The 25,434-nt window shown below is 40.5% G+C and overlaps 1 protein-coding gene and 1 non-coding gene across 2 annotated transcripts in view; one reads left to right on the top strand and one right to left on the bottom strand.

The window, feature by feature from the left end:
• The window catches only part of adgb (androglobin), a 332,059-nt gene that overhangs the window by 134,033 nt on the left and 172,592 nt on the right, over positions 1–25,434 (bottom strand). The window contains exons 17-18 of the mRNA XM_072581648.1: positions 12,111–12,197; positions 810–855 (exon numbers count right to left, since the gene is read on the bottom strand). Of these exons, the coding sequence (XP_072437749.1) occupies positions 810–855; positions 12,111–12,197 (133 nt within the window). The remainder of the gene's footprint in view (positions 1–809; positions 856–12,110; positions 12,198–25,434) is intronic.
• LOC140483416 (U5 spliceosomal RNA) lies at positions 20,683–20,797 on the top strand. Its single transcript, XR_011961950.1, has one exon. It is a non-coding gene; the product is annotated as a U5 spliceosomal RNA (small nuclear RNA).

The following is a 25,434-nucleotide window of genomic DNA, read 5'->3' as shown; positions in this document are numbered from 1 at the left end:
CGAAGGGTCGGTGTGGACTAGTTGGGCCGAAGGGCCTGTTTCCACACTGTAGGTAATCTAATCTTCAAATCATTAAGAAGTTTATGATGAGCACAAAAAGCATCCCTACATATTGCATCTTTTTAAAGACATTGCACACAAGATTCAATTGGCTATTTCAAAGAATAAGAAGCCAGTCACTTACAAGAAAATCTTCAGCCCTGATAATAAAAGGCTTGGACTTCAAATTTGGAAGAAATGTTCTCAAGACAGAAAATTGGATAAATATTTGAAGTAGAAAGACATGAGATTGAATAGGACTAATTTTATAAAGGATCCAGCAGAATAAAATGCATTGAATGGCCTCCTTCTGTGCTGACAACTTTGAAAGTTTCATGTGTAATGGATGTATATTAGTTGCTCTTTGCTTTCTGCTTGTCTGTTAGTTTGTTTAATTTTACTGAGTCAGAAGTCACCTGGTGTCATGTGACTTCTGACTTTGTCCACCCCAATCCAACACCAGCATCTCCACATCGCCGTCTTACTGAAGTATTTTATCCTTGGTTGAAATTATAAATAAATGGAAACTAAAATTAAAGCCATTATTAACGATATAAGGAAAGAATCACTCAACGAGCAGAAAATTCCATTATTCAGTTGTTTAATAATGAAACTAAACACCAGGAAGATTAAGCAACTCCTCCTTACCAAGATCACTTATAAGTGCCATGAGAATAATGACAAGGATAATAGCTTACTTTTCAGTTGCTTGTCTCAACCTTATATTCTGATATCCCACTCACAAAACTCTGTTCTGTGTGGTAACTCACCTTCAATTAAACTCTCCAGTGGGGGTCGAACATACAAAGTATCTTCCTGTCAAAACAAAAACAAAGCAAAATGCACAGTCAGAAGGATGGTATACAAAAATATATCTACAAGTTGGGAGTTTTACCAAAGGAAAGGTTTTTTTCAGCTGGCGATTCCAGAAAGCGTGACGTGTTGTTGGCTGCATCACCTTGGAAAACAATTTTCTTTCAATTGACAAGAAACATTATGTTTCGTGATGGAGTGTGTCAATCTTTTATTCCTTTGCATTGGCTACATAAAAACAAACACTGCAAGGCCTTGTGATCCACATACAACAGTCATTTATATCACCTTTAATGTAATAAAATATCCCAGAGCACTTATTAAATTTCCCAATCAATGTGCATGTAGCTGTCAAAATGTTGGTGCTGATTGATCAAAAATTCTGATTCATAATAGAAATTTAATAAGCTTGGATTGAGGAACTTGTACAAAATAAGTCTGCTTCAAACAAATATCAGCAGAAAATATGCTGTGCTCATTAGTTACATGATTGGATTGTCAGGTTTTACATAACCCAAGAACCATATTGGAACCCAATTGGCTTTATGGCACAGGTTTAGCTGATGTGGTTCTCAACAACCACCAGATGGTTCACCATATATCTGACCCTCTTTCAAAGAGAACTAACCTTCCTGTTCCTTTGAGAAATTGTCATCCCGATGGAGAAGAGAATGACAGGAAATCATAGCATATGCTATTCGACACAATCTGAATTTTCTCATTTTCAGTTCAAGTATTTTATTAAATGATACTCATGATGTCTGATCTATCCTGGCTCGGAGAGGCTTTGCTCACACAATTGTCCACTCTTCACCTTATAATTACACAACTGGGCTCTTCAGTATCCTGTTAGGCGATTGTACAGCAGGACTAGTGGAAATTCTTACCGCTGCGGGATCTTCCACCATTCATACTTGTGATGTTATATGTAAAGCCCAGCTGCACATCATTTGATTTGCTGCAAGCAGGAACTGCCTCTCCACCATTATCACTGAGGACACAGTTCAGAAAGCAAATCTCAATCCCAGAAACCTGGAAGGTACTGGTGGATGTGGTGGTGGAGAGGAGGGCAGTCCTTTCTCCTCCTGACCGTCAAAGGATGCTACATCACCAGACTCAGACAGTTTGGATCCAGATAGCAACCTGGATCAGTGCTAAGTCCGGATATAAAGGATTGCCTTGCAATACAAAAGGTCAATAATCTTCTGTGCTTCTGCATTGATAAGTGTGCCTATCTTCTCTCCACTATCTCAAATTTGTAGGTTCACCACTCACTTGAACTTATCACACCAAGACTACAACTCTCACCATTGCAAATATTGGGTTCACTCAATGAATTTCAATCACCTCTTCCTCCCAAATGATTAACTCTTCCTGCCCTCAGTGCTTCCTAGTCACTCAGAAATACCTCAACATCTCTCCTGCTCCTTCATCACCACTAACTGCTTGTCCATCCACTTCCAGAATACTTAATCTTTCCCTTTGTTTCATTGCAGGAAAAATGTTCCACCTGCTCCCATGAGATTAATGTCTCCAGAGTACCCCAACTGATGTACCTGTAATCCCTAGATGGATTGCACTTAAACTACAGAACTAACTATGGCCAAACTAGGAAAAAGTGAGACTGCAGATGCTGGAGATCAGAGTCGAGAGTGTGGTGCTGGAAAAGCACAGCAGGTCAGGAAGCATCTGAGAAGCAGGAGAATTGATGTTTTGGACATAAGCCCTAATGAACCATGGCCAAACCCTGGACTGGAACTGGATAAGCCACTTGACTGACTTTGGTGGTACCTACTGACTGACCAAAGTCTCCCTTGACCCCACTAAGAACTGCTTACTTTGACTTTCGGACATGGCCATTTGTCTGAAGCAGATGTACTATGTTTACCAGGTAAACTGCTGGCATATGCTGTAGGTGAAGCATTGATGAAGTATGGTGCTGTATAGTAAACAGGTGCACTTTCTTGACTGTTCAGTGCTCCCAATCGTGCCAAGCAAGCTGCTTCTTTGTGCTAAACAGAAAAGTAAGAGACTAGCAGCCTTCAAGTAAGCAAAAGTGAATGAGTGCTTCAAAATAAGACACATCCTGTTTAGATTCTATGTGTTGTTGTGAACTGATTTATCTGGCAGCAGCATGCGATTTCTAGATGTCCCTGAGTTCCAAAGTAAAATCCCTGATATGATCCTGCTGGGGGATTGCATTAGTAACCAAGTCCCATTACTACTCTATGGATTGTATCAAAAATGTATTTCTTTTACTGAATCACCAAAATGATCAATTTGTCTCCTTTTTGTACTAACATCCAGAGTAAAATAAATGTCCATCAGTCTTTTTCAATTAACTGAAAACTAATTGTAAGCAACTGTAAAAATGGTTAACAAATAAGCTACAATTCAAATTTAAACAATATCCACTTAATCGTAAACACACACATTCATAGACAGACATGAAGACAACACAGCTCCACAGAGATATCATAGGTTTAGTGGGCGGCATGGTGGCACAGTGGTTAGCACTGCTACCTCACAGCGCCAGAGTATGTGGAGTTTGCACGTTCTCCCCGTGTCTGCGTGGGTTTCCTCCGGGTGCTCCGGTTTCCTCCCACAGTCCAAAGATGTGCAGGTCAGGTGGATTGGCCATGCTAAATTGCCCGTAGTGTTAGGTAAGGGGTAGATGTAGGGGTATGGGTGGGTTGCGCTTCGGTGGGGTGGTGTGGACTTGTTGGGCCGAAGGGCCTGTTTCCACACTGTAAGTAATCTAATCTAGAAGTAAAGACCAAAAATAGAAACAGCCTTGACTAAACAACCTGCTTCCTGTAATGATTTAATTCCATTCTTTTAGCTTCTCGTTCTCCATCGTATCTGATCTTCCACAATGGGGGGGCCTCAGAAATCTCTTCCCTTAGTCAGCTGAGGATTCCCTATCATTGTGGTGGACAGGGACCTCAGCCATGTTGATCTATTTCCTGCACTTCTGCCCCCACCCTTTGCTCCTCTCCCACAGCTATGATAGGGTCTGTCCGATCCTCACTTTCTACCTCACCAGCCTCCGCACCCAAAGGATCAGGAGACAGCATTTCCACCATCTCCATTGGGATGCCACGACAAGACACATATTCCCCTTTCTTCCCTTGTCAGCATTCCACAGGGACTATTCCCTCCAGGGTACCTCAGTCCATTCCTCGTCCAGTCCTAACACCACCCCACACATCCACAGCACCTTTCCATTCAATCGCCGAAGGCGTAACACTTGTCCATTTACCTCCTCCATCCTCACCAACCAAGGCCTCAGGCACACCTTCCAAGCAATGATTTACCAGTATTTCACTCAACCTAGTCAACTGCATTCACTGCTCACAATGTGGTCCGCTCTATATAAGTGAAGCGAAATACAGACTCGATGACTGCTATATGGAATACCTACTGTCTGTCTGTAAATTGACCCCAAGTTTCCTGTTCCCTGTTACTTCAATATTCCACCTTGTTCCCATTTCTGTGTCAGACCTGCTCGTGCTCCAGTGAAGCCCAATGCAAGCCTGAGGAACAACTCCTTATCTTTTGCCCAAGTACATTACAGTTTTCTGAACTCAACATTGAGCTTAAAAGTTTCAGAAAATGAACACCATCCTCCATTCTCATTACCTACGCTCCCCCCCCCCCACCCACCCTCACTTTCTTTGGCTGCTCATTCCATACACGCACCACCTGCTGTGTGAAACAGTTGCCCCTTAGGTCCCTTTTAAATCTTTCCCCTCTCACCCAATGAGCTGCCAGAGAAAGTGGTGGAGGCTGGTACAATTGCAACATTTAACAGGCATTTGGATGAATAGGAAGGGTTTGGAGGGATATGGGCCAGGTGCTGGCAGGTGGGACTAGATTGGGTTGAGAAAGCTGGTTGGCAAGGACGGGTTGGACCGAAGGGTCTGTTTCCATGCTGTACATTTCTGTGACTCTATGACTATGACTCTATGCCCTCTAGGTTTAGACTCCCATACCCTGGGGGAAAGACTTTGTCTATTTACCCTATCCATACTCCTCATACTCCTGCCTTCTTTACTATCCTATTACCTGCAACTCTACTTCAAGGAACTATTCACCTGAACTCCAAGGTCTCTTTGCTCAGCAACACATCTTACGATTAAGTGTATAAGTCCTGCACTACAAAAAGCAATTGTGGATCAAACATTTTAAAAATACACTTTTGAGAAATCTTCCATCTAATTACTATTGTTTGTTATCTGCAATTCAAACAGAAAGCTTATCCTATGTGTCTGAACACAACTAATTACCAATTCATAATAATCTGCACTACTTGTAAAGAACTTAGATTTGGGGTATGAAAGCACAGAGTTCAGGCCATGCCAGAAAACAAATCTGAATAATCTTACATGTTTTTGTACCATCCTCTTGCTTTAAACTCCTATCTTCTGAGGCCAATAACACCAGCTTAATGTTTTGATGACACAAATTAGGTCTTGTTAAAGGAATAGAATAATGTCCAAATTGTGTAAACTGTAGAACAGTGGCATCCTATAAACAACTGCTCTGTCATATTCCATGCCCAGTTTTATTTGAGACTTTGCACAAGGATATTTTACTTGACATGACAATTATGTTGACAAAATGATTTACTCCAGCTATTTTGCAGGGAATCATCATTTTTTTTAGTGATCTCATCTCCAAGCAGATAGAACTCTGAAGGCTCTTAATCTTAGTTTGATCCTTATTGCTAAAAGAATCTAGGTGACATTTTAACCAATCTCCTCTACACACTGTAGATGTGCATTCATTGTTCAAGACAACTGAATGAGTCTGCTACTAAAATGTAAATTACGAAACTGAACCTTCTTGTAACTCATACAATTTCTTCTGTCTGATCAATCTCAGGCAAAGCCTTCAAAGTCATGTGTAATTTCAGAAACCGTGTCATTTCATTTGGACAATTAATTGCACAATAGTATTTCAAATCACATCCAAAACACCTGTTGACCTTATCCTAAGCGTTCCTGGGGTTCATTCTTCTGTTTTACATCCCCAACTCTTTTTGTCTGTTAAAATTGCTAGAAGTCCCTCTATCCACACTCCTTTGAGTTATGATTCTCCTTTCATATTGATGCATTTGGCTTATGTCTGGGTGATATCACATTTTTGCTATTTTTAATCCTACACTCTTCGTTAATGTTGACTGTCCCATTTGTGCCATGGATGCCACTGGGAATGAATGGTTAGCCAGGAATTTTTGAATGATTCTGACATACTTTCCAAAAGTGTGTTTCTTACTGAAAATCTAAATCTAGTTCACCATGTTCAGCAAAGTCCAACAATTTAAAGGCAAATAAAAAACACAAAAGAACTATGGATGCTGTAAGTCAGAAACAAAAACAGAAATTGCTGGAAAAGCATAGCAGATCTGGCAGCATCTCTGAAGAGAAATTAGCATTAACATTTCGGGTCTGATAACCCTCCTCTGAACAAAACTGTTTCTAATGTAAAGGCAAACACTGACTTAGGAATCTGCAAATAGAAATCTTACAATCTTGCATATGGTGTGTTAAATTCTATTAAATATTCTTCATTATGATCATAGCTGATGTAATACTGGACAAATTAGATCCCAATTGGCTGGCACGCCAGTTAGTCATTGGACATAATCACGAGGCTGCCAACATTTTTACAAATGAACATAAGTTTACTAGAGAACCTTGATGCTGCACTCAGTCAAATGCAATCTTTTGTCACTTCACTTCTGGAGTTCAGCTTTTTTATCAAAGCTGTAATGAGGTCAGGAGCTGGCAGACCATTTCAGAACGCAAATTGAGGGTCAGCAAGCAGTTCATTGCTAGGCAAATGCTGTTTGATAGCACTATTGATGACCCATTCCAACATTTTAATGATGGCTGAGAATAGACTGCTGGGGCAGTTATTAACCTGGATGGATTTGTCCTGCCTTTTGTGTACAGGACATCCTGGGGCAACTTTCCACATTGTTGGGTAAATGCCAGTGTTGTAGCTGTAATAGAACAGCTTGGCTAGGGTGTACGGTAAGCTCTGGAGGATAAGTCTTCATTACACATTGCTGGAATATTGTCAGGGCCCAAAGCCTTTGCAGTATCAGTGCCTTCAGCTTTTTCCTGATATTGTGTGGAGTGAATCAAATAGGCTAAGGAAAGGCACCTGTGAGGTAGGGACCTCTGGTAAAATGTAGAGATTTGTTTTTTTGCAAATAGCTACTGAGAGCTGAAATCCTCATGCCTTGCTCCTTCCCTCACTGAAATTAATTCTGCTGAAGATCATTCCTGATGAAGGGCTTATGTCCAAAATGTCAATTCTCCTACTCCTCGGATGCTGCCTGACCGGGTGTGCTTTTCCAGCACCACACTTTTCGACTCTGATCTCCAGCATCTGCAGTCCTCATTTTCTCCTTGCTGAAGATAACAGACATTGGTTCCGTAAATTGGCAAAGGTGGCAATTTCCAACAGGTCAGATATTTTAATGGTTACCAGCAACAGATAATGAAACACATATATAACATATATGACTAAAGTCATTTACAAAATACCTTGCAAGAACTATAACAAACACTACATTGGACAAACAGGCAGAAAACTAGCCACCAGGAAACATGAATATCAACTCGCCACAAAAAGACATGACCCACTCTCACTGGTATCCTTACACACAGATGAGGAAGGACACCACTTCGAGTGGGACAACACATCCATCCTAGGACAAGAAAAACAGAGACACACACGAGAATTCCTATCAACAAACACATTGACTTGGATCCCATTTGCCACCCCCTGAGAAACAGAACGACACCTCAGGAAATGATTCACCACAGGAAATTACATCACCAACCCAAGGAAACCTAAACACATAAATAGAAAGCAGGGCATGCCACCAGTGCTTCATCGGGAGGCTCACTGATGATGTTACCTAGTATAATGACGTAACGTCTAAAAACAAACCTTCCAGCTCAGCGAGCAAATCTACATCCAGAACCTCAACCTGAGCTACAAATCTTCTCAAAAAATATATGTATATATTTAAAAGGGGAGAAAAATACATATGCACTTGCTGTCATTAATGAATTTGATGCAGATCTACTTTTTCAACTTCATTACATAAAACAATTATATTTCAATCTCAGATTAGTACTTACGAATTGCTCTTTCAGAATAGAATTTAATTTAGATAAATGTGAGGAGTAGCATTTTGGTATTAGAAATCAGGGCAATACTTACATAGTTAATGGTAGATCCCTGGGGGAGTGTTGTCAGACAGAAGACCCAGGGATTCTCTTGAAAGTAGCATCACAGGTAGACAGGGTAGTGAAGAAGGCATTTGCCACACTTGCCTTCATTGGTTTAGAGCACTGAGTATAGGAGTTGAGATGACATGTTATAGCCGTACAGGACATTGGTGAGACCACTTTTGGAGTACTGGGTACAGTTCTGGTTGCCCTGCTGTAGGAAGGACATTACTAAATTGGAAAGGGTGCAGAACAGATTTAAAAGAATGTTACCAAGGCTGGAGTGTTTGAGTTATGGGGAGCGGCTGAATAGGCCTGGGATGTTTCTCCCTGGAGTATTGGAAGTTCACGGGTGACTTTATAGAATGTTATAAAATCATGAGAGGCATAGATAAGGTGAATAGCCTAGGATAGGGGAGTTCAAAACTACAGGACATAGGTTTAAGGTGAGAAAGAGAAAAATTTAAAAGGGATCTGACGGGCAATTTTTTCACACAAAGGTTGATGTGTATATGGAATGAAGTGCCAGAGGAAGTGGTAAGTTTTGGTACAGTTACAATATTTAAAAGATATTTGGACAGGTACATGAATAGGAAAGGTTTAAAGGGATATGGGAAACATGCAAGAAAATGGGACTAATTTATTTTGGGAAATCTGGTTGATGTGGATGAGTTTGACCAAAGGATCTGTTTCTGTGTTATATGATTCTATATGCGCCTCTTAAAGTGAAAAGTATATCTAATATGAGCTAGTTTGCTATTGAGAGTTTTTTTTTCCCAGTCCTGCCTTTCTCAAGCTAATAATTAGCTTTGAATCATCAATTTCATAGAATCATAGAATTTCTATAGTGTGGAAGCAGACCATTCAGCCCATCAAGTGCAAACAGGCCCTCCAAAGAGCATGCCACTCAGACCCATCCCCTGAATGTATCCCTGTGACCCTGCATTTCCCATGACCAATCCACCTAACCTGCACACCTTTGGACTTTTGGAGGAAACAGGAGCACCTGGAGGAAACCCACGCAGACACAGGGAGAATGTGAGAACTCCACACAGACAGTTGTCTGGGGCTGGAATTGAATTCTTTTCAAGGTGGTGGCTGAATGGAACACTCCAGTCGAAGTTTCTCCACTCCACCCACTCTTCTTCTTTTCTTCTTTCTCTTCTCTTTTTCTTCCACCTGGTGTTTCTTTTTTCTTCTTCTCCTTCTTCTTTTCTTCCCTTTGGCTCCTGGCCTCGGATGACCATTCTAGCCTCTGGTGAGCAACAGTTCTTAGCATCCGGATAAGTGAAGATTCCCTGTCTCTGGCGGTTACTTCCAGCATTGCACAGCGGCCTCCCAGCCTCCCGAAGCAGCCTTCTGGCCTGGTGTGTCGCCAGTGCGGTGTGGAGTCAGGGCCTGGTGCAGACTGGAAGCTAAGTGCCAGTGTGGTCTGCTGTACTGAACTCTTTTCTGTAATGTTTGACATTTTGTTCCTGCAAAAAATTCTCGTAACAGAAGGTGCTGTGCCAAGTTCCTTTGTATCTAAGTTACTGCTGTAATTGGCGATATATAAAGTTTTCACCATACTCATTGAGTATGTGTAACAATAAAGGCTATTCTATTTTATTCTATTGCATGAACCCAGGTCCCTGGCACTGAGAAAACAGTGCTAACCACTGAACCACTGTTCCGCTCCAATTTCTATAGGGTAAGTTTTCCAGACCTTTATTGTAACCGTTACTCAAATTCTGTCTTCCATGTGAACTCTATTTGATTATACCATGTTTATCTATTAGAATCCCTACAGTGTGGAAGTAGGCTCTTTGGCCCAACAAATCCACACTGACCCACCAAAGAATATCCCACCCAAACCCATTCGCCTACATTTACCCCCTAATCTATACATCCCTGAACACTAAGGACAATTTAGGATTGCCTCATTCACTAACCTGCACATCTTTGGATAGTGGGAGGAAACTGCAGCGCCCGGGAGGAAACCCACGCAGACACGGGGAGAATGTGCAAACTCCACATAGACAGTTGCCCAAGGCTGCAATCGAACCCGGGTTGCTGGTGCTGTGAGGCAGCAGTGCTAACCACTGAGCCACCGTGGCACCCATATTACTTTGTTCTGTCGAATTTGAGCCCACACTGGACAGAATCTTACCCAGTTCAAAAATAATTGATAGTCTTGGTTAGTTCTTGATCCAACTCTCCCATAGGTATGATCTTCTGAGAGGCAATCTTCCAATTACTGAGTTCCCCATTTACCATTCAATTAAAGACAACAACAGGTGAATTCTTGAGGTTGCAAGTCCAACCTAAGAACCTGCAGCTTTGGAAGGAAAGCAGCCTCACTGATGGAGATGGATGCTGCCATTATCCAAGTGGGAATGAAAAGGATATCTCCATCTGTTCTATAGAGTAATGGCTCTGAATTAATGCTCATGTTACATTGTTTCCATCCATTCAATTAAGGTCACACAGTCTGTAAGTGGAAACCAAATAGTTCTACTCTAAGGTATTGGAGATACTTTTTCCACTGGAGTCTAGGAGGTTCAGAGGTGATCTGATAGAAGTTTATAAAACAATGAGAGGTATAGGTAGAGTTAACGGTAGTTGTCTTTTCCCTAGGATGGGGGATTTCAAGACTGGAACACATTTTTAAAGTTAGAGGAGAGAGATTTAAAATGACATAACAGGCAAATTTCTTTTCGTAAGAGTGTTTGTGGGTGGAATGAACTTCCTGAGAAAGTGGTGGATGTCTGAAAGATATTTGGATAGATACATGAATAGGAAGGGTTTGGAGGGATATGGGCCTTCAAAACCATTTCCCTCCAATGGCAGATAGGACTAGTTTATTTTGGGATTATGTTCAGCATGGACTGATTGGACTGAAGGTCTGTTTCCATGCTGTATGACACTATGACTAGATGCACCAGATTCCTCAGGTCTTGGTAATTATGCCTGATTAAATGTAATTATACTATTGCTCATATGCTAATTTTGTTATCTAACTATAGCGCCTCCTCTGTAGATACTATACAGTAATGTATCCACTACCATCAATCACGAGATAGACCGAGGACAAAGCAAAGACAAAGAGATTGGTGGCAGCAAACTACCTCAAACAGCTATTACTTAGTACTTTTTACTGGTAGAGGTGGCAAATACACAGGGTGCCAGGAGTAGTCATCTGGAGAAAACATCAAACTTTCTTGAGGTACCTTCTGAAAACATTACTAATTTGTAAAACAAAGTTGTAGCAATAGCTGCCAGACTGTCAATATGAAAGGAATATCCTTTCATCGATGGTCTTAGTGTGGCCCACCAATCCTAGGTGTTCCTTTAGGTTAGTGTGGGGATGACAGTAAGTATATGAGGCCTTGCCAGCCAGTCCAGCCAGGTGTCTAGCAAGGCAATCCAGGCATCTATTAGAATCTGTGAGGAGCCCCCTGTTTCCAGTCGATTCCCATTTCGCCCACAATTCAGGATCTGTGCAAACTGGTTACCATCAATTCCAGTAAGATAGGACAGATGAAGGAAATCATTGGCCCACCGATCTAACATTTTCCCATTCCACCATCTTCTTGGAAGGACTGGTAAGACTTCACTCACTGTAGAGAATGCTTAATTTTTGCCAGTCAGAAATAGATGTAATACCACTAAATTACATACAGCATCTTTACCTCTGCTTTTCATGAAATAGAATAGGGGATTCATTGTGCCAACCATGCAAATTGTGTTCAGGAAATAGTAATATTGCCAAACTCAATCAGCTCCCATTCATTTCTGTCACGCCTTCCATGCTAATATATAGAACACACACAAAAATCACGTAGAAATCATTATACATACAATCCATGAAATAAAACCAGATGTTCAAATGAGTTCCTGTTATGGTTACCCACATTCAATTCCCTCTGGAATGGAACTTAAACAAATGTACATAAAAGCTGCAAATGTTGCAGTTCCAAATACTCTACTTGAAAGATTCTAGATTATCAATGATTATCAACTTACCTTGTGTTCTGCTATATTACTATGCTGACTTTTAGCACCATGAGACACTGATGAAAGCAGACCATTTGCTTTTGTGGAATCAATTTCCTGTGAAAGAGCACAGCAATAAATGTGATAGTTAATTTGAAATTTATAACTTTACTTATTTGGGTAAGAATGCTAGCCCGACAATAACATCGCACAAATTTAACTTAAATGAAAGACGATTGAAACATCTAGAATATTAATTCTCATATTGTCTGCATTTCTTTCATCCTCTTCTAAACTCAGATCAAACCAATCTTTGTCCACTAACATAAGTATATATTTCTTGAAGAAACATTGGTCCTATTGTACAGACTTGGCTTCCAGTTAGAGTGGGAGAATCCTGGAGTGTGCTGAAGGACTAGATAGGTGTGAGCTGTTGTATGTAGGTACCTTCAAGCCTGAAATAATCTGGTGTGTATTAGGATATCCACCTTTCTGGTTTGATTGGAAATGTCCTGTTGAGTATAAAGTATGAAGTTTATTGAACTACTGTAACTATTTAAAAATAATATGAATCTGACCTACAGTACTACAAAAACTGTTAGGAAAACAGCACCTCAGTCTGAGTCCACCAGCTTCTTCTTCACTATTACCAATTCTCCATGACATCATTGGCAGGATTAATTTGTTGCACTTAATTAAGTATTAACTCTTTTGGATCCATATACAACAGCTCTCTTCGTGTCTTTTTTTATCTCATAGTACTATTGTTATACATTTGTTGATATATTTACAATTATCACTACCACAATTCTTTGAATTTACAAATTCAGACAATCTGAATCATAGAATCATAGAATTCCTACAGTGTGGTTACCTAGTCATGGTGACAAAACACCTGAAAATAAATCTTCCAGCTCAGTGAGCTAACTTACATACTTATGATCATAGAATCCCTACAGTGTGGAAACAGACCCTTCGGCCCAACAAGTCCACACTGACCCTCTGAAGAGTAACCCACCCAGACACATTCCTCTATATTATGTACCTGCCCTACACATCCCTAAACACTATAGACAATTTAGCATGGCCAATTCACCTAACCTGCACATCTCTGGACTGTAGGAAGCAACCACAGCACCTGGAGGTAACCCACACAGAAATGGAGAGAATTTGCAAACTGCACACAGACAGTCACCTGTGGCTGGAATCAAACCTGGGTTCCTGGCACTGAAAGAGCAGTGCTAACCACTGAGCCACCATGCCACTCCATATTGTACTTTTTCTGTTTAAATTCCTGGCTCACACCTGTTATCCTATTTCTAATGGTGGCAGATTACTTAGGCGATAACATTTATTGCAATTCGATATCCATGGGAACGGCCTCAACCAGCATCTTGGGTTCACGTCACACTACAGGTGACTCCACTGTATTATACACTCACTCACACACACTCCTACACACTCAGACACCCATGCAGACCTTCTCTCATACACAAGCTCGCTTTCATATGTACACACAAACACCCCCTGCACTCACACTCATGCATGCACCCTCTTACATGCGTTTACCCCATCACACTCACACACACTTAACCAAGCCTACACACACTCTCTATCACATGCATGCACACTCATATGCACACACTCACTCTGCCTCTCCTACACGCACACACATATAAGTTTATGGGGTGAATTTGTTTTTGCAGAATTACATTTTATTTTGCTCTAAAATTGCATGAATCCATGTAAAACTCTCTAAATCCCACTTTAGAAATAGAACCAGTCTAATTCAACACTGGGACACAGACAGACCTCACACCTTAATGCATTGTCTGAGCTGAGATGATACCTGTTGTTAGAAAAGCTAGACTTTTCTTGAGAATGTAATTTAAAAGACGTTCTTGGATATACATATCAAAGATCAGAAAAAAAACATTCCTTTCTAAAAGATGAAAGACTTGATCTAAAATTGTTTAATGTATCATCACATCTCTATGACACTGTACTCATTTGGCTATAAATTCTGGGTCTTATTGTCTTTTTCTCCACAACCACCTGAGGAAGAAGCAGAGCTTCGAAAGCTAGTGTTTCCAAATAAGCCTGTTGGACTATAACATTTATTGCAATTCTGAAGCTGCAACACTATATTTTGCATACTGTTCAACAGAACTACCTCGGTTATCTGAACACCATTTATCCGAATTTTGAATTATCCGAACAAGATCTTAAGGTCCTGTAAATGCTTCCTTTGTTTACGATCAGATCCCTGCCTGTCTCATTCGGATATTTGAGGTTGTTTTGTATTACCCTGATATACTCATGTAAGGTATGATTTGACTGGTTAGCATGCAAAACAATACATTTAATTGTATCTCAGTACATGTGACAATACTAAATCAAATCAAAAATCAGAATCAAAAGGTCAGTGATAAATAATTGCCTGATTTAATGGGAACTTTACCAATGAAACAAAGGATTAGTCATCAGCTCAAGGATATTAATCTTTGGGTCCTGACTGCAAATGGCTCCCTTTTCCTGAACAAAGAGGAAAGAACATTTCAACCAACCCTCTTAGTAAAAAGTCAAAGTCACCATAACAAAACTTAATGTTGAGGATGGACCCACGAATAATTGACAACTTAAGGGCCCAATCAGGATATAGTGGGTGGTGACATCAGTGACTGTCCATCATTCTTAACAGCAAATTGGAGATTGAGCATGTGCCCCATAAACCAATTAGCAATAGGTCTCATCTAATTTAGGCCAATAAGATTGTACTGCTGTAAGTGATCATGTTTGTGGGATGTGGCTTTAAAAGTAAAAAATAACAGCGTTTGGTGATCAAGAAGTTAAGATATCCTGCCATCCAATTGAAAACAGAGGGGCGTGGGGTTTTGGAAAAAGACAAGAGACCAAGTATTAACCTATACCCTAAACTGAATTGGAAATCAAGAGTTATAATGCACCTGTAAAGTTGCTGCTTTGTTTTAATCGATAATATTTATAACTTAGGTATAGCTTCCTGAGTTACTGCATCAGACTGTGTCCTGTTGCCTTATTGGTAAAACCTTTTTAAAAAGTTTTTCCTGGATTTGAGTTTACATTTTAAGATCTGGGGCAGCACGGTATCTCAGTGGTTAGCACTGCTGCCTCACAGCACCAGGATCCTAGGTTCGATTCCAGCCTCGGGCGACTGTCTGTGTAGAGTTTGCACGTTCTCCTTGTGTCTGTGTGGTTTCCCCTGGGTGCTCCAGTTTCCTCCCACAGTCACAAAGATGTGCAGGTCAGGTGAATTAGCCATGCTAAATTGCCTATAGTCTTTGGTGCATTAGTCAGAAGGAAATGGGTCTGGTGGGTTACTCTTCGGAGGGTCGGTGTGGACTGGTTGGGCCGAAGGGCCTGTTTCCACACTGTAGGGAATCTAATCTAAAAATTATAGATAAGTTTATCCTGTAATTTGCTGAATATCAAAGGTTCTCTTTGTCCTAACCTACGGATGGCACATAATTCACAATTGGCAATATGCTGCTAGTGTCCTGGAGAACCTAGGCCATCATTCTGTTGACTGAGCTACAGCTTGACACTTGGTGATTTACAATTCAGGCCAAGGTTGATAGAAAACACAGGCTAAGTTTCTGTACTAAACAAGAATTTTTATTTATTACAAATAATTAGACAACAGCTACAGATAAACAGATATAAATCATTGGCATATAAACACACACAAGCAAACGAATAGGGAAAAAAAGATTATTGGATAAGGTAGGAAAAATACTGGAAAATCATTTCAGTGGTCTTTGCTTCCCAGTTCCAATGTTGAAATGATCTTTTTTCAGCTTTACAGGTCCTTGGTGTTCAGTTGTCTTTCTGTAGAAGTTTTCACTAGTTTATACGAAGTACAGAATGATTGATTAATTTGGAAAATGTCTCTGACTTATCGATTCAAAATTCACAGCTCACAGAGACTAATTTATGAAAGCTACCGATTATACTCGAGCAATTTTTGAATTGTTTTGACTTTTTAAAGTTAAATTCATGGGGTCGACTATGACATGGATACTACTGTTGAGGGGCTTAAATTCATGCCCCTCAAAATTCATACCGTATCATTAACAGAAACCCAAATGATCTCTAAATGAGAAAAAAAGAATTACAGTAATTCTGAAAACCCGGAGCGGAGGAGAACAGCCAAAGGACTGGGAGCAGAGCTGAACAACCCACAGACTGGAAAGCTAGAACGGGACGTGATGGCCAGCACACTGACTCATAAATGTTGATCTGTTATCTGTGAAGAACTAGGGTCGACCTTTACATGGGGTATATGTAAAATTCCAGGTTATTTGGCCAAAAATAGGGTGTTGTCTTTTCCATGAGATCGATTAGTACTCGAGTATATACTGTATTTTTTTTAGGTTTAAATTAAGTTTTTTTTAACTGCACTTTCTGTTGGAGAGGACGATTGCACACATTTCTGTGTCTTCTCTCTCTGTGTCTGTGCCTTTGTAACTTGTCTCATTTTCAACCCGCTCAGACAGCTGAGAACCAAAACAGCTTCATTTGTAAACATCTCTTCAGCCCCTGATGATGTGCACATTGCAGGAATCCACAGTTATAAAAATAGAGTTCATGTTAGATTTCAAGTTATGCAGCCTTCCCGGTGAATCCTGTTTTTAAGATGTTCTTTCTCATTGCAGTCCACAGTTTTTAAAGGCCCAAAAATAAATAGACACTGTGTTTACAATGATCGTCTAGATGTAGTTGGTCTGTGTCTTGGTATGTGTCATTGGGAACATCACATAGAGCACAGAGATTTATGTTACACAGTTGCTCAGAATGAGTTTGGACAAAAACTATTGCATCGCTCTCCAGACTTCAGGTATGTGAGAAGGCTCTGATGGAAAGAGCTCTTTATACCACCAGGCTACATGTTGGTGCTTATAAAATCAAGTGTTGGTATGACACATTCTGCCTATTAGCGTTGACAGTCTTCTCAAGGAAGCACCCAAGGGATTGATCCTTCCAGCAAGGCCTTGAGGGTGTTGCCTGCTGACTACTGCCTGATGTATTTGTGGTCAAAGTGTTTTTCTGCAATAATGTCTCCACAAGGGAAAGCTGCTACGGCGCAGTGCAACTAACTGGAGTGTCCCAAAGCAATGTGGCTAGACCAATCCTTCCTAACAGTGGAGACAGTTAGGTTCTCAGCACTTGGTAGCTTGGACCAGGAGAATGACAGGATATCGCACATGTATATGTGATATGCTCTCCAGAATGGGTTTTGGGGAAGGAATCTGCAATTGGATCTGACTGCTCTACACCAACACCATTAGTGCAGCCTCAATTAATGGATGGGAATTAGAGCTTCCCAGTCAGATCCAGAGTCAGACAGGGCTGCCCACTGTCTTCTGCCTTGTTTGTGTGTTATACAGAGCTTTTTACTGAGTCCATCAGGAAGGATGAGAGCCTGAGAGGGATGAGTATTTCAGTCAGCAGGGACTGCAGGTTAAAGCCCTCCTTGTACATGGAAGATGTTGCTGCTTTCTGTTTGGTTCCATCATTAGTTCACAGACTCATGAGGATCTGCAACTAGTATGGACTGGCCTTGGGAGCCAAAGTGAATCAAGTCAAGAGCGAGGCCTTGTTATTTGGGAACTGGGCCAACTGATCCTTTATCCCGTCACCATCAGGTCAGATTATTTTAAGGTCCTGGGAATACAGTTTGGAGGGACTGGAGCATGCACAAAATCTTGGGAGGAGCGCATTTTAACAGAAACTGGTCTTTTGGGAGCACTGCTCCCTCTCCATTGTTGTCAAAAACCTGGTCATCAGGTGTGAGGTACTCTCTCTGCTGTTGTATGTGGCATATGTCTGGTCCATTCTACAAAACTGTGCAGTTGCAGTCACCTGAGTTATTTTACATTTCATCTGGAGGTCTAAGATGGACCATGCCTGCATTGACTCAACGTATAAAACTCTGGACAAGAAGAAGAATGTACCCAATGCCACCTTCATCCTGACAGCCACCTTTGTGTGCAGCTGCATCAAGCTGTGCATAGACCGTCATACGTAAATACTTAGTGTCACTATGCATTGAAGTTCTATCTATCCCCTGGTGATGTGAAGGATGGGACTGGCCTCATTGCTGCAGAATGCTCCAAGTAGTTGGACCGTTCCATATCACCTTTCTTTGTGGAGAAATTTCATCACAAATACATCAGAAAGTAGTCAGCACATAGCATCCTTGAGACTCTGTGGGAAAAGGAGAGGATGGATCCTGTTGCGTGGTTCCCTGAACAGACTGTATTGTCACGTGTACTGAGGAACAGTGAAAAGCTTTGTCTTGCGAGCAATACAGACAGATCACAGAGTTAAGTAGTATAACTAAGTAAATAATAGGTAAACAGTGGCAAAAACAAAAAACACAGGTACAGGCAAATGTTAAGAATATGTGAGTTCATTCAGTATTCTAACAACAGTTGGGTAGAAACTGTTTCAAAAACCAGCTGGTGCGTGTATTCAGGCTTGTGTACCTTCTCTCTGATGATAGAGGTTGTAGAAAAACATTGGGATGGATCTTTGAGAATGCTGGAGGCCTTTCCTTGATGGCAGGCCTGGTAGATGGATTTTTGTTGAGGTTCATCCCAAGTAACTCCATAATCCAGGACTCTGCGCTCTACAGTCTGCGGTCCAGTGGCTGCAAACATTGACCGTGCCTGGAGGACCATCAACTCAGTGAACGATGCTCTTTGGTCTGCCCAAAACTTGTTGGTCTTCCAGATCAAGAAGTTGACCTCAACTGAGGGTTGCGACTGGCATATCCCAAGGTCTGGGACTATGTGCTGAGGGACACACTAAAGCTGCTGCGAAGATGCAGTGTGGAAAGACCTGAGGTCTTCCCGCTGTTAACAGGGGGCCTGTTCAGTTATCGGGCACCTCCTAGTGCCCCAAATGCATGTAAATATAGTCCTGTATGTGTAAGAGAGATCTTTGGTTTGTTTGGATAGAGTCAAACTCTATCCTCAACTTTGTTTGTTTGTTTTCTTGATATGCTACTGAACAGAACCAAACTGCATTTGTGAGTATGTATGCATATAAAATATGTTTATATATTTTTGAAATAAAAAAGATCCTTAGCACTTGGGATTTTCATACTGAGGGTGTTGCGTAGCTTGATGCAACTGTTTACTTATAGCAGTAAAGACCCCTTAGATCACTTAAAAATTTACTAAAACAACCACTTACAGTTATAAACTAGTTTTACTAAATGTTTCAAGCCTGAGCATTAAAAGCAAAATGATATTAATTTCAATTTTTAAACCTATGCTACTTTAATTAGTTTCTACACGCTGACGCGCGTATGGAATGTTGTAAATTTCTTCTGCTTCGGAAATATTTGAAGTATGCTGTGCTCCCTTTGTGCATTTGGTACTTTCCCACTCAGCTCAACAAGTGAAAGCGTCAACAATAAGGCCTACGGAAACATAATCTTTAAAGTTTCATTCGCGTCCATGTACGTTAGGCACGCATGTTTAAAATTTCCACAAACTGGAAGCTTTGTAGTTTTTAGTGTGACGCTATAAAATGCTTTATAAAGACTAAGTGCGCACATCTCAAAGATGATTGTTTTTAAAAAGTGCGTCAAAAACAAAATACCTGAAATGACTGCCTGTTGCATCTGAAAATCTGGTCACAATTTTAGAAGTGCATTTAAGAATTCACTGTACAGCCACAGATAATTCCGGCATTACTCTGTAACACGGCGGCTTTAACCAGTTTTGTGATGGTGATGCAATCACGCAGGGTTGTTCCTTGGCCATAAATGCTCAAGATCTATGTAGTTTAAATCAACTAGGTAAAAGCAATGACTGCAGATGCTGGAAACCAGATTCTGGATTAGTGGTGCTGGAAGAACAGTTCAGGCAGCATCCTGATTTTACTGCTCCTCGGATGTAATCAGGATCCTGCCTGAACTGCTGTTCTCTTCCAGCACCAATAATCCAGAATCTATGTAGTTTAAAGCAAACTTCCGCAATAGTTTGGTAGTTTATTTTGGCGGCGATTACGATGGACATCCAAGATTAGTGTATAAAGACCAACATTTAAAATAGTAATCGCTGATCAAGCTTCGTTTCTTTGCTCAAATATAACAATAAACGTGTCAACATTTGTCAGCGCAGCGGCAACCGAATTCCGTATTTTCTCTTACTCCGAGCTCTGCATCTTTGTCATTAAATTCATGGGGATTCCCATATGAAGCAATGCAATATTATCTTCCTGTACTACTGCAAAATTTGAATCCGAATGTTCAAACATATTAAAAGGATGAAAATGCAACATAGACGCTGATTGTCAGAATTATACACACGTCACTGGAAACCCAACCCACACAACACGCAGCTCATCTACATACGCACAAGGGTCAACACTAAAATAAAGGAATAAAACTTAATATTTAACAGATATTGCCGCACAGGGTTTAATATTGCCTCGTACAATGTGAGTCTATGTTAGTATATGTCCCCGGGATACAGGTTGCGACAGCTCAATCTAATGTTAAGGAGGGACGTTACCAGTTGGGTAGGAGGAATTCATATGAGTCGGTAGTATACTCTGGTTTCTCTTCAGATCGTATAAATCTTTCGCCTTTTACTAAAGATTTCCGTGGAGAGGAACACTCAGAGTTTTGAATAATTTTTTGTGGCCCTACTTTTAGTAGGGCTGTTCTACTGTTCAAAGAAAGATTTTATGTTCGTCTATGCACTTCTTTAATGTCGGGGTGTAACGTATAATTCGGATGGTTGTAGTTCAGCTCTCTGAACATAGAGGGCATAAAGAGTAATAAGCTCAAATGAATTTGCAGGACCCCAGCAGAGATATTCCTGAAGGGTATACAAATATAGACTTATTTAAGTGGAAATGTTTTAGGTTTTTGTTTGTTCTCAATATACAAAGACTCAATATAGAATCAGCTTTATTGTCACATGTACTCAAACGTGTACAGTGAAATGTTTACAAGTTGTCACCTCCAGTGCCATTTTAGGTACCCAGTAACAGGTTCTTCATTTAGAAGATCTCATATAGAGAAATAAAAAGTCCAGCATTGCAAAAGTAGAACTTCAGAATAACAGTGCTCCTATCCAGATCATGCTAAAATCTAGCTTGTACTCCATAGTTCCAGACCACACCAGGCTTCACCTTGAAGATCATGAGGTTGGGAGATTGTTCTGGAATCACCTCAAGGCCTGAAGTCCATGCTGAGTCCATGCCAAGCTGAAGGCCACTACGCCCAGGCCGAGAGGACCCCTCCTCATGGATGAGCTGAGGCCAGGAGTTGCCGGAGGTCCGAAGAGAAGGGTTAAAAACACAAGGGGGAAAAAAAAGGACCTTCTCCAGAGTGGACAAGCTGCCATGTTGGACCGGAAGATATATGTGTGTATAAAGATTTTTTTTGAAAATAAAGTATATATTTAATATTTTAAAAATCTATCATCTACAATCACGGGTGGGGTGCCAGAAGACTGAAAGGTAGCTAATGTGTATTTGATTTATTTACTGTCACGTGTATCTTGCTACAAAATAGTGAAAAGTGTTGTATAGTGTAGCCACTCTCCAATGTCATCTTCAACCACAGAAAAATAAACTAAAACAAAGACGATAAAGGCAGCAAAATGAAAATATAAATAAAGTCAGGTTGTAAATTTGCTTGCTGAGCTGGTAGAGTCACCATGCTAGGTAACATCATCAGTGAGCCTCTGGCGAAGTGTGGGGATTCTGTCCTGTTTGCTATTTATCTGTCTCAGTTTGTTGTGGTGGGTGAGATCATTTCTGGTTCTGTTTCTGAGAGGTTGATAAATGGGATCCAAATCTATATATTTGTTAATGGAGTTCCGGTTTGAATAGCAGGCCTCCAGGAATTCCCGTGCGTGTCTTTGTTTAGCCTGTCCCAGAATAAATGCATTGTCCCAGTCAAACTGGTGTCCCTCTTTGTCTGTGTGTATGGAAACCAGTGATAGTTGGTCATGTCTTTTGGCAGCTAGTTGGTGCTAATGTATCCTGCTGGCTAGTTTCCTGCCTGTTTGTCCAATGTAATGTTTGTTGCACTCCTTGCAGGGTATTTTGTATATGACGTTTGTTCTGCTGGTTGTTGGTACAGGGTCCTTTAGATTCATCAGGAGCTGTTTCAGTGTGGTGGCAGGTTTGTGGGCTATCATGATGCCTAGGAATCGGAGCAGTCTGGTCGTCATCTCTAAGATGCCTTTGATGTAAGACAGGGTGGCTAGAGTCTCTGGGCATGTTGTGTATTCTTGTTAGATTTGCTGTTCAGGAATTGGCGGATTGCACTTATCGGTGCCCGTTGTTCCTGAATACATTGTGCAGATGTTTGTCCTCAGCTTCCCCTAGTTCCTGGGTGCTGCAGTGTGTTGTAGCCCATTTAAATAATGTCCTGATGCAGCTCCATTTGTGGGTGTTGGGATGATTGCTTCTGCAGTTGAGTATCCAGAATATCCAATAAGATGGCGGCGAAATAGGATGCTCCAGCTGGAGCTCATCTGCACCTCCTGTTCTTTTTCTTTTTTTCTCCCTCTTTTCCTCTCGTTTGAGGCCCAAAGCAGGGACATCAGGGTCTAGAGCGAAGAAGGGGCAGTGGCCTAGTGTGTAGCACAGAGACAGCCAACAGTCAGACCACATGGAAGCCCCCTGCACTGGCCTGCTGTGGAGTGCCCTTGGAGACTGACTGTGATGTTTGTCTTTTTAACTTTGCGTCTTGTTTTTCTGACCTATGGTTATTCTGTGTATAGCTGTAACTTTTCTTTCTTCATTTTTCTGTTCTGTAGCGAAGGATTGTACCCAGGTACTCTGAATCTAAGATGGTACCATGTGTTGGTGACATTGTTACACTGTAACTAATCTGTAGCCAAGAAGCTGTACCCAGGTACCTTTGTACTTAAGATGGCACTGTAAATGGCAACTAATCAACTTTTCACTGTACTCATTTGAGTGCATATGACAATAAAGCTAATTCAATTCAATTATATACTGTCGAATAATAGAATGTACTAAAGTAAATAAATACCATGTGATATCCATTACAGAGATGTGGCTATACAATGACGAGTATTAAGTACTAGATATTAAGGAGTTATCACTGTAATGGACTAGGCCAGACCACTCAAAACATCCTTAAACAGACAGCCCTAGACCTAACTTTGCAATTTATTTCAGTAAGTGTACAGTTGAAAAGTAACCGGATTAAGTTAGCGAGGTTGACTACTAGATTTTAAAACAGACAAAAAATGATTTCACAAAATTACACAATGAAACACAAAGAACAGAAGAAAGAACCCCTACAGAACTCAGCCTATTCAACTAGAATTAGCTAAGTTGTTCCAAATATACACAACAGTCCCAATTTGCAAACTCCCTTTAAAAACCAGTATAAATGGAACACATGCTTACAGGTTGAAGTTGAAGGGCAGAAAAGAGAGAGAGTTTCCACACAGCTCCTTGTTGAACTTCCCAGTTCAAGACTGAACTGAAAAATGCTCAGCTCAATAGCTCAAAAGCTGACCACTCCCCTCTCTTTACACAAGTCACTTCTGAAGCATGACCCCTTTGGTCTTAAGTCTCATCTGCTTACATATAAACAAAAGGCTTCCCAAAATCTTTTTCATCTCTGTACCAAACCAGACTGACCAGAGTCTGGCCTGGTTTATTGCCCCTCTGAAAAAAAATCAAGGACAGAGTCTCCTTGAGCCAAGGAATAGCTTTTAGAAAGAAAAATGGATTAGCTTTATGACAATCACAATTAAGCAGAACTGGATGCTGGGTTAAGATGGAATGGTATTACTGTTAGTCACAGATATCATTGGTGCAATTGTTAGAGAGACTTTGCTTCAGGGTCAAGAGATCAAGATGTAGAACATGTTTGCATAGAGATGAGGAATAAAGGTAAAGTCACCATGGTACTACCAAACCATACAGCTAATTTCTCATCAGAGAGAGATGACTAGTGGTGCTTCAACCTGAAGTTCACCATGCCTCAGACGAGGGAAGAGGTTAAGAAGAGTCTTTCAACTGGGTCAGTTAGCTCAGTAGGCTGGACGGCTGGTTTGCAATACAGTTCAATTCCCACACTGGCTGAGGTTACCTTGGAAAATATGAACGTTAGGGGAAAGAAGTCATCAGTGGAAGTAACCTATAGGCATCCTAAGAGTAACAGCAATGTAGGATGAAGTGGACGGTAAAGAATATGGCTGCTTGGGTTAAAGAATTGTGGTGCTTTTAATCTACACTTAAACCACCAGAATCAGATTGGCAATGGTAGGCTGAAAGAGACTTTCACAAATAGCCTTTGAAATTGTCTTTTTAGAACAGCACACTCTGGAACCAACCATACAGCAGGTCATTTATTAATTTTGCTATTGCGTAATACAGTAAGATTAATTAATAGCCACAGAGTAAAGGCACTCCGAGATAGCAACAACCAATACATGATTGAATCTTACATCAGGTTTAAAAAGAAGAGTGGTTCTCAGGCTATTATCTTAAACTTAAGTAAGGTCAAATATGTGGCCATGAAAGCAGAACTAACTGGAGTAAACTGGGATACTAAATTAGGGGACAGATCAATTGAGAAATGGCAGATTTTTCAGGGATAGTTAAAAGTACTCAGAATAAATATATTTTGAGTATCATTATTTAAGGTCTTTCTGCATATTACAATAAGACTGCGTTCAGTTATTGGACCTCCCAATGCCTCAGATACATGTAAATAGGTCTTAGTACCTAGCATATATTAAGAAATGCCTTTAGATTAGTTGTAACTATTGAAAAAGTCAAACCACAATGATTGTTTCCTTCTCTACATACAAAGTCTGTATAGATCTGAACTGCTTTTGTGACTATGCATGGACATAAAGATTTCTTTTTTTATGAATAAACTTTATTTTTACAAAAAAAATTGACTATAGGGGAAAAGTTCTAAAGGGAGGACTTATTGTATGTGGTTAAATAAAGAAGTTAAAAAGGGATCAAGCTTAAGGAAATGATTATAACCACGTACAAATGAGTACCGAATCAGATAATTAAACAACATATAAAAAATGGCTAAGCATGACTCAAAGATGAATTGGGAGAAATAAATTAGAATATGAGAGGACACAAAGAACAATTTCTATAGGTGAAAAAGGAAAAGAACAAGTAACGTGAGTGTGGCCTTCTAATCAGTGAGAATAGGGGTCTGATGGTGGATAATAAAGACATGGAACATGAAGTGAAGCAATAGTTTGCTTCTGTCTTCACTTTCGAGGATACAAAAACACATTCCAATAATAGCTGTAAATCAGGAGGTTGAAGG

Source organism: Chiloscyllium punctatum, chromosome 11 (genome assembly GCF_047496795.1).
Source record: "Chiloscyllium punctatum isolate Juve2018m chromosome 11, sChiPun1.3, whole genome shotgun sequence".
Classification (NCBI taxonomy): Eukaryota; Metazoa; Chordata; class Chondrichthyes; order Orectolobiformes; family Hemiscylliidae; genus Chiloscyllium; species Chiloscyllium punctatum.
Note: the sequence above shows the minus strand (reverse complement) of the source record. Positions and strands in the feature narration are given on the sequence as shown.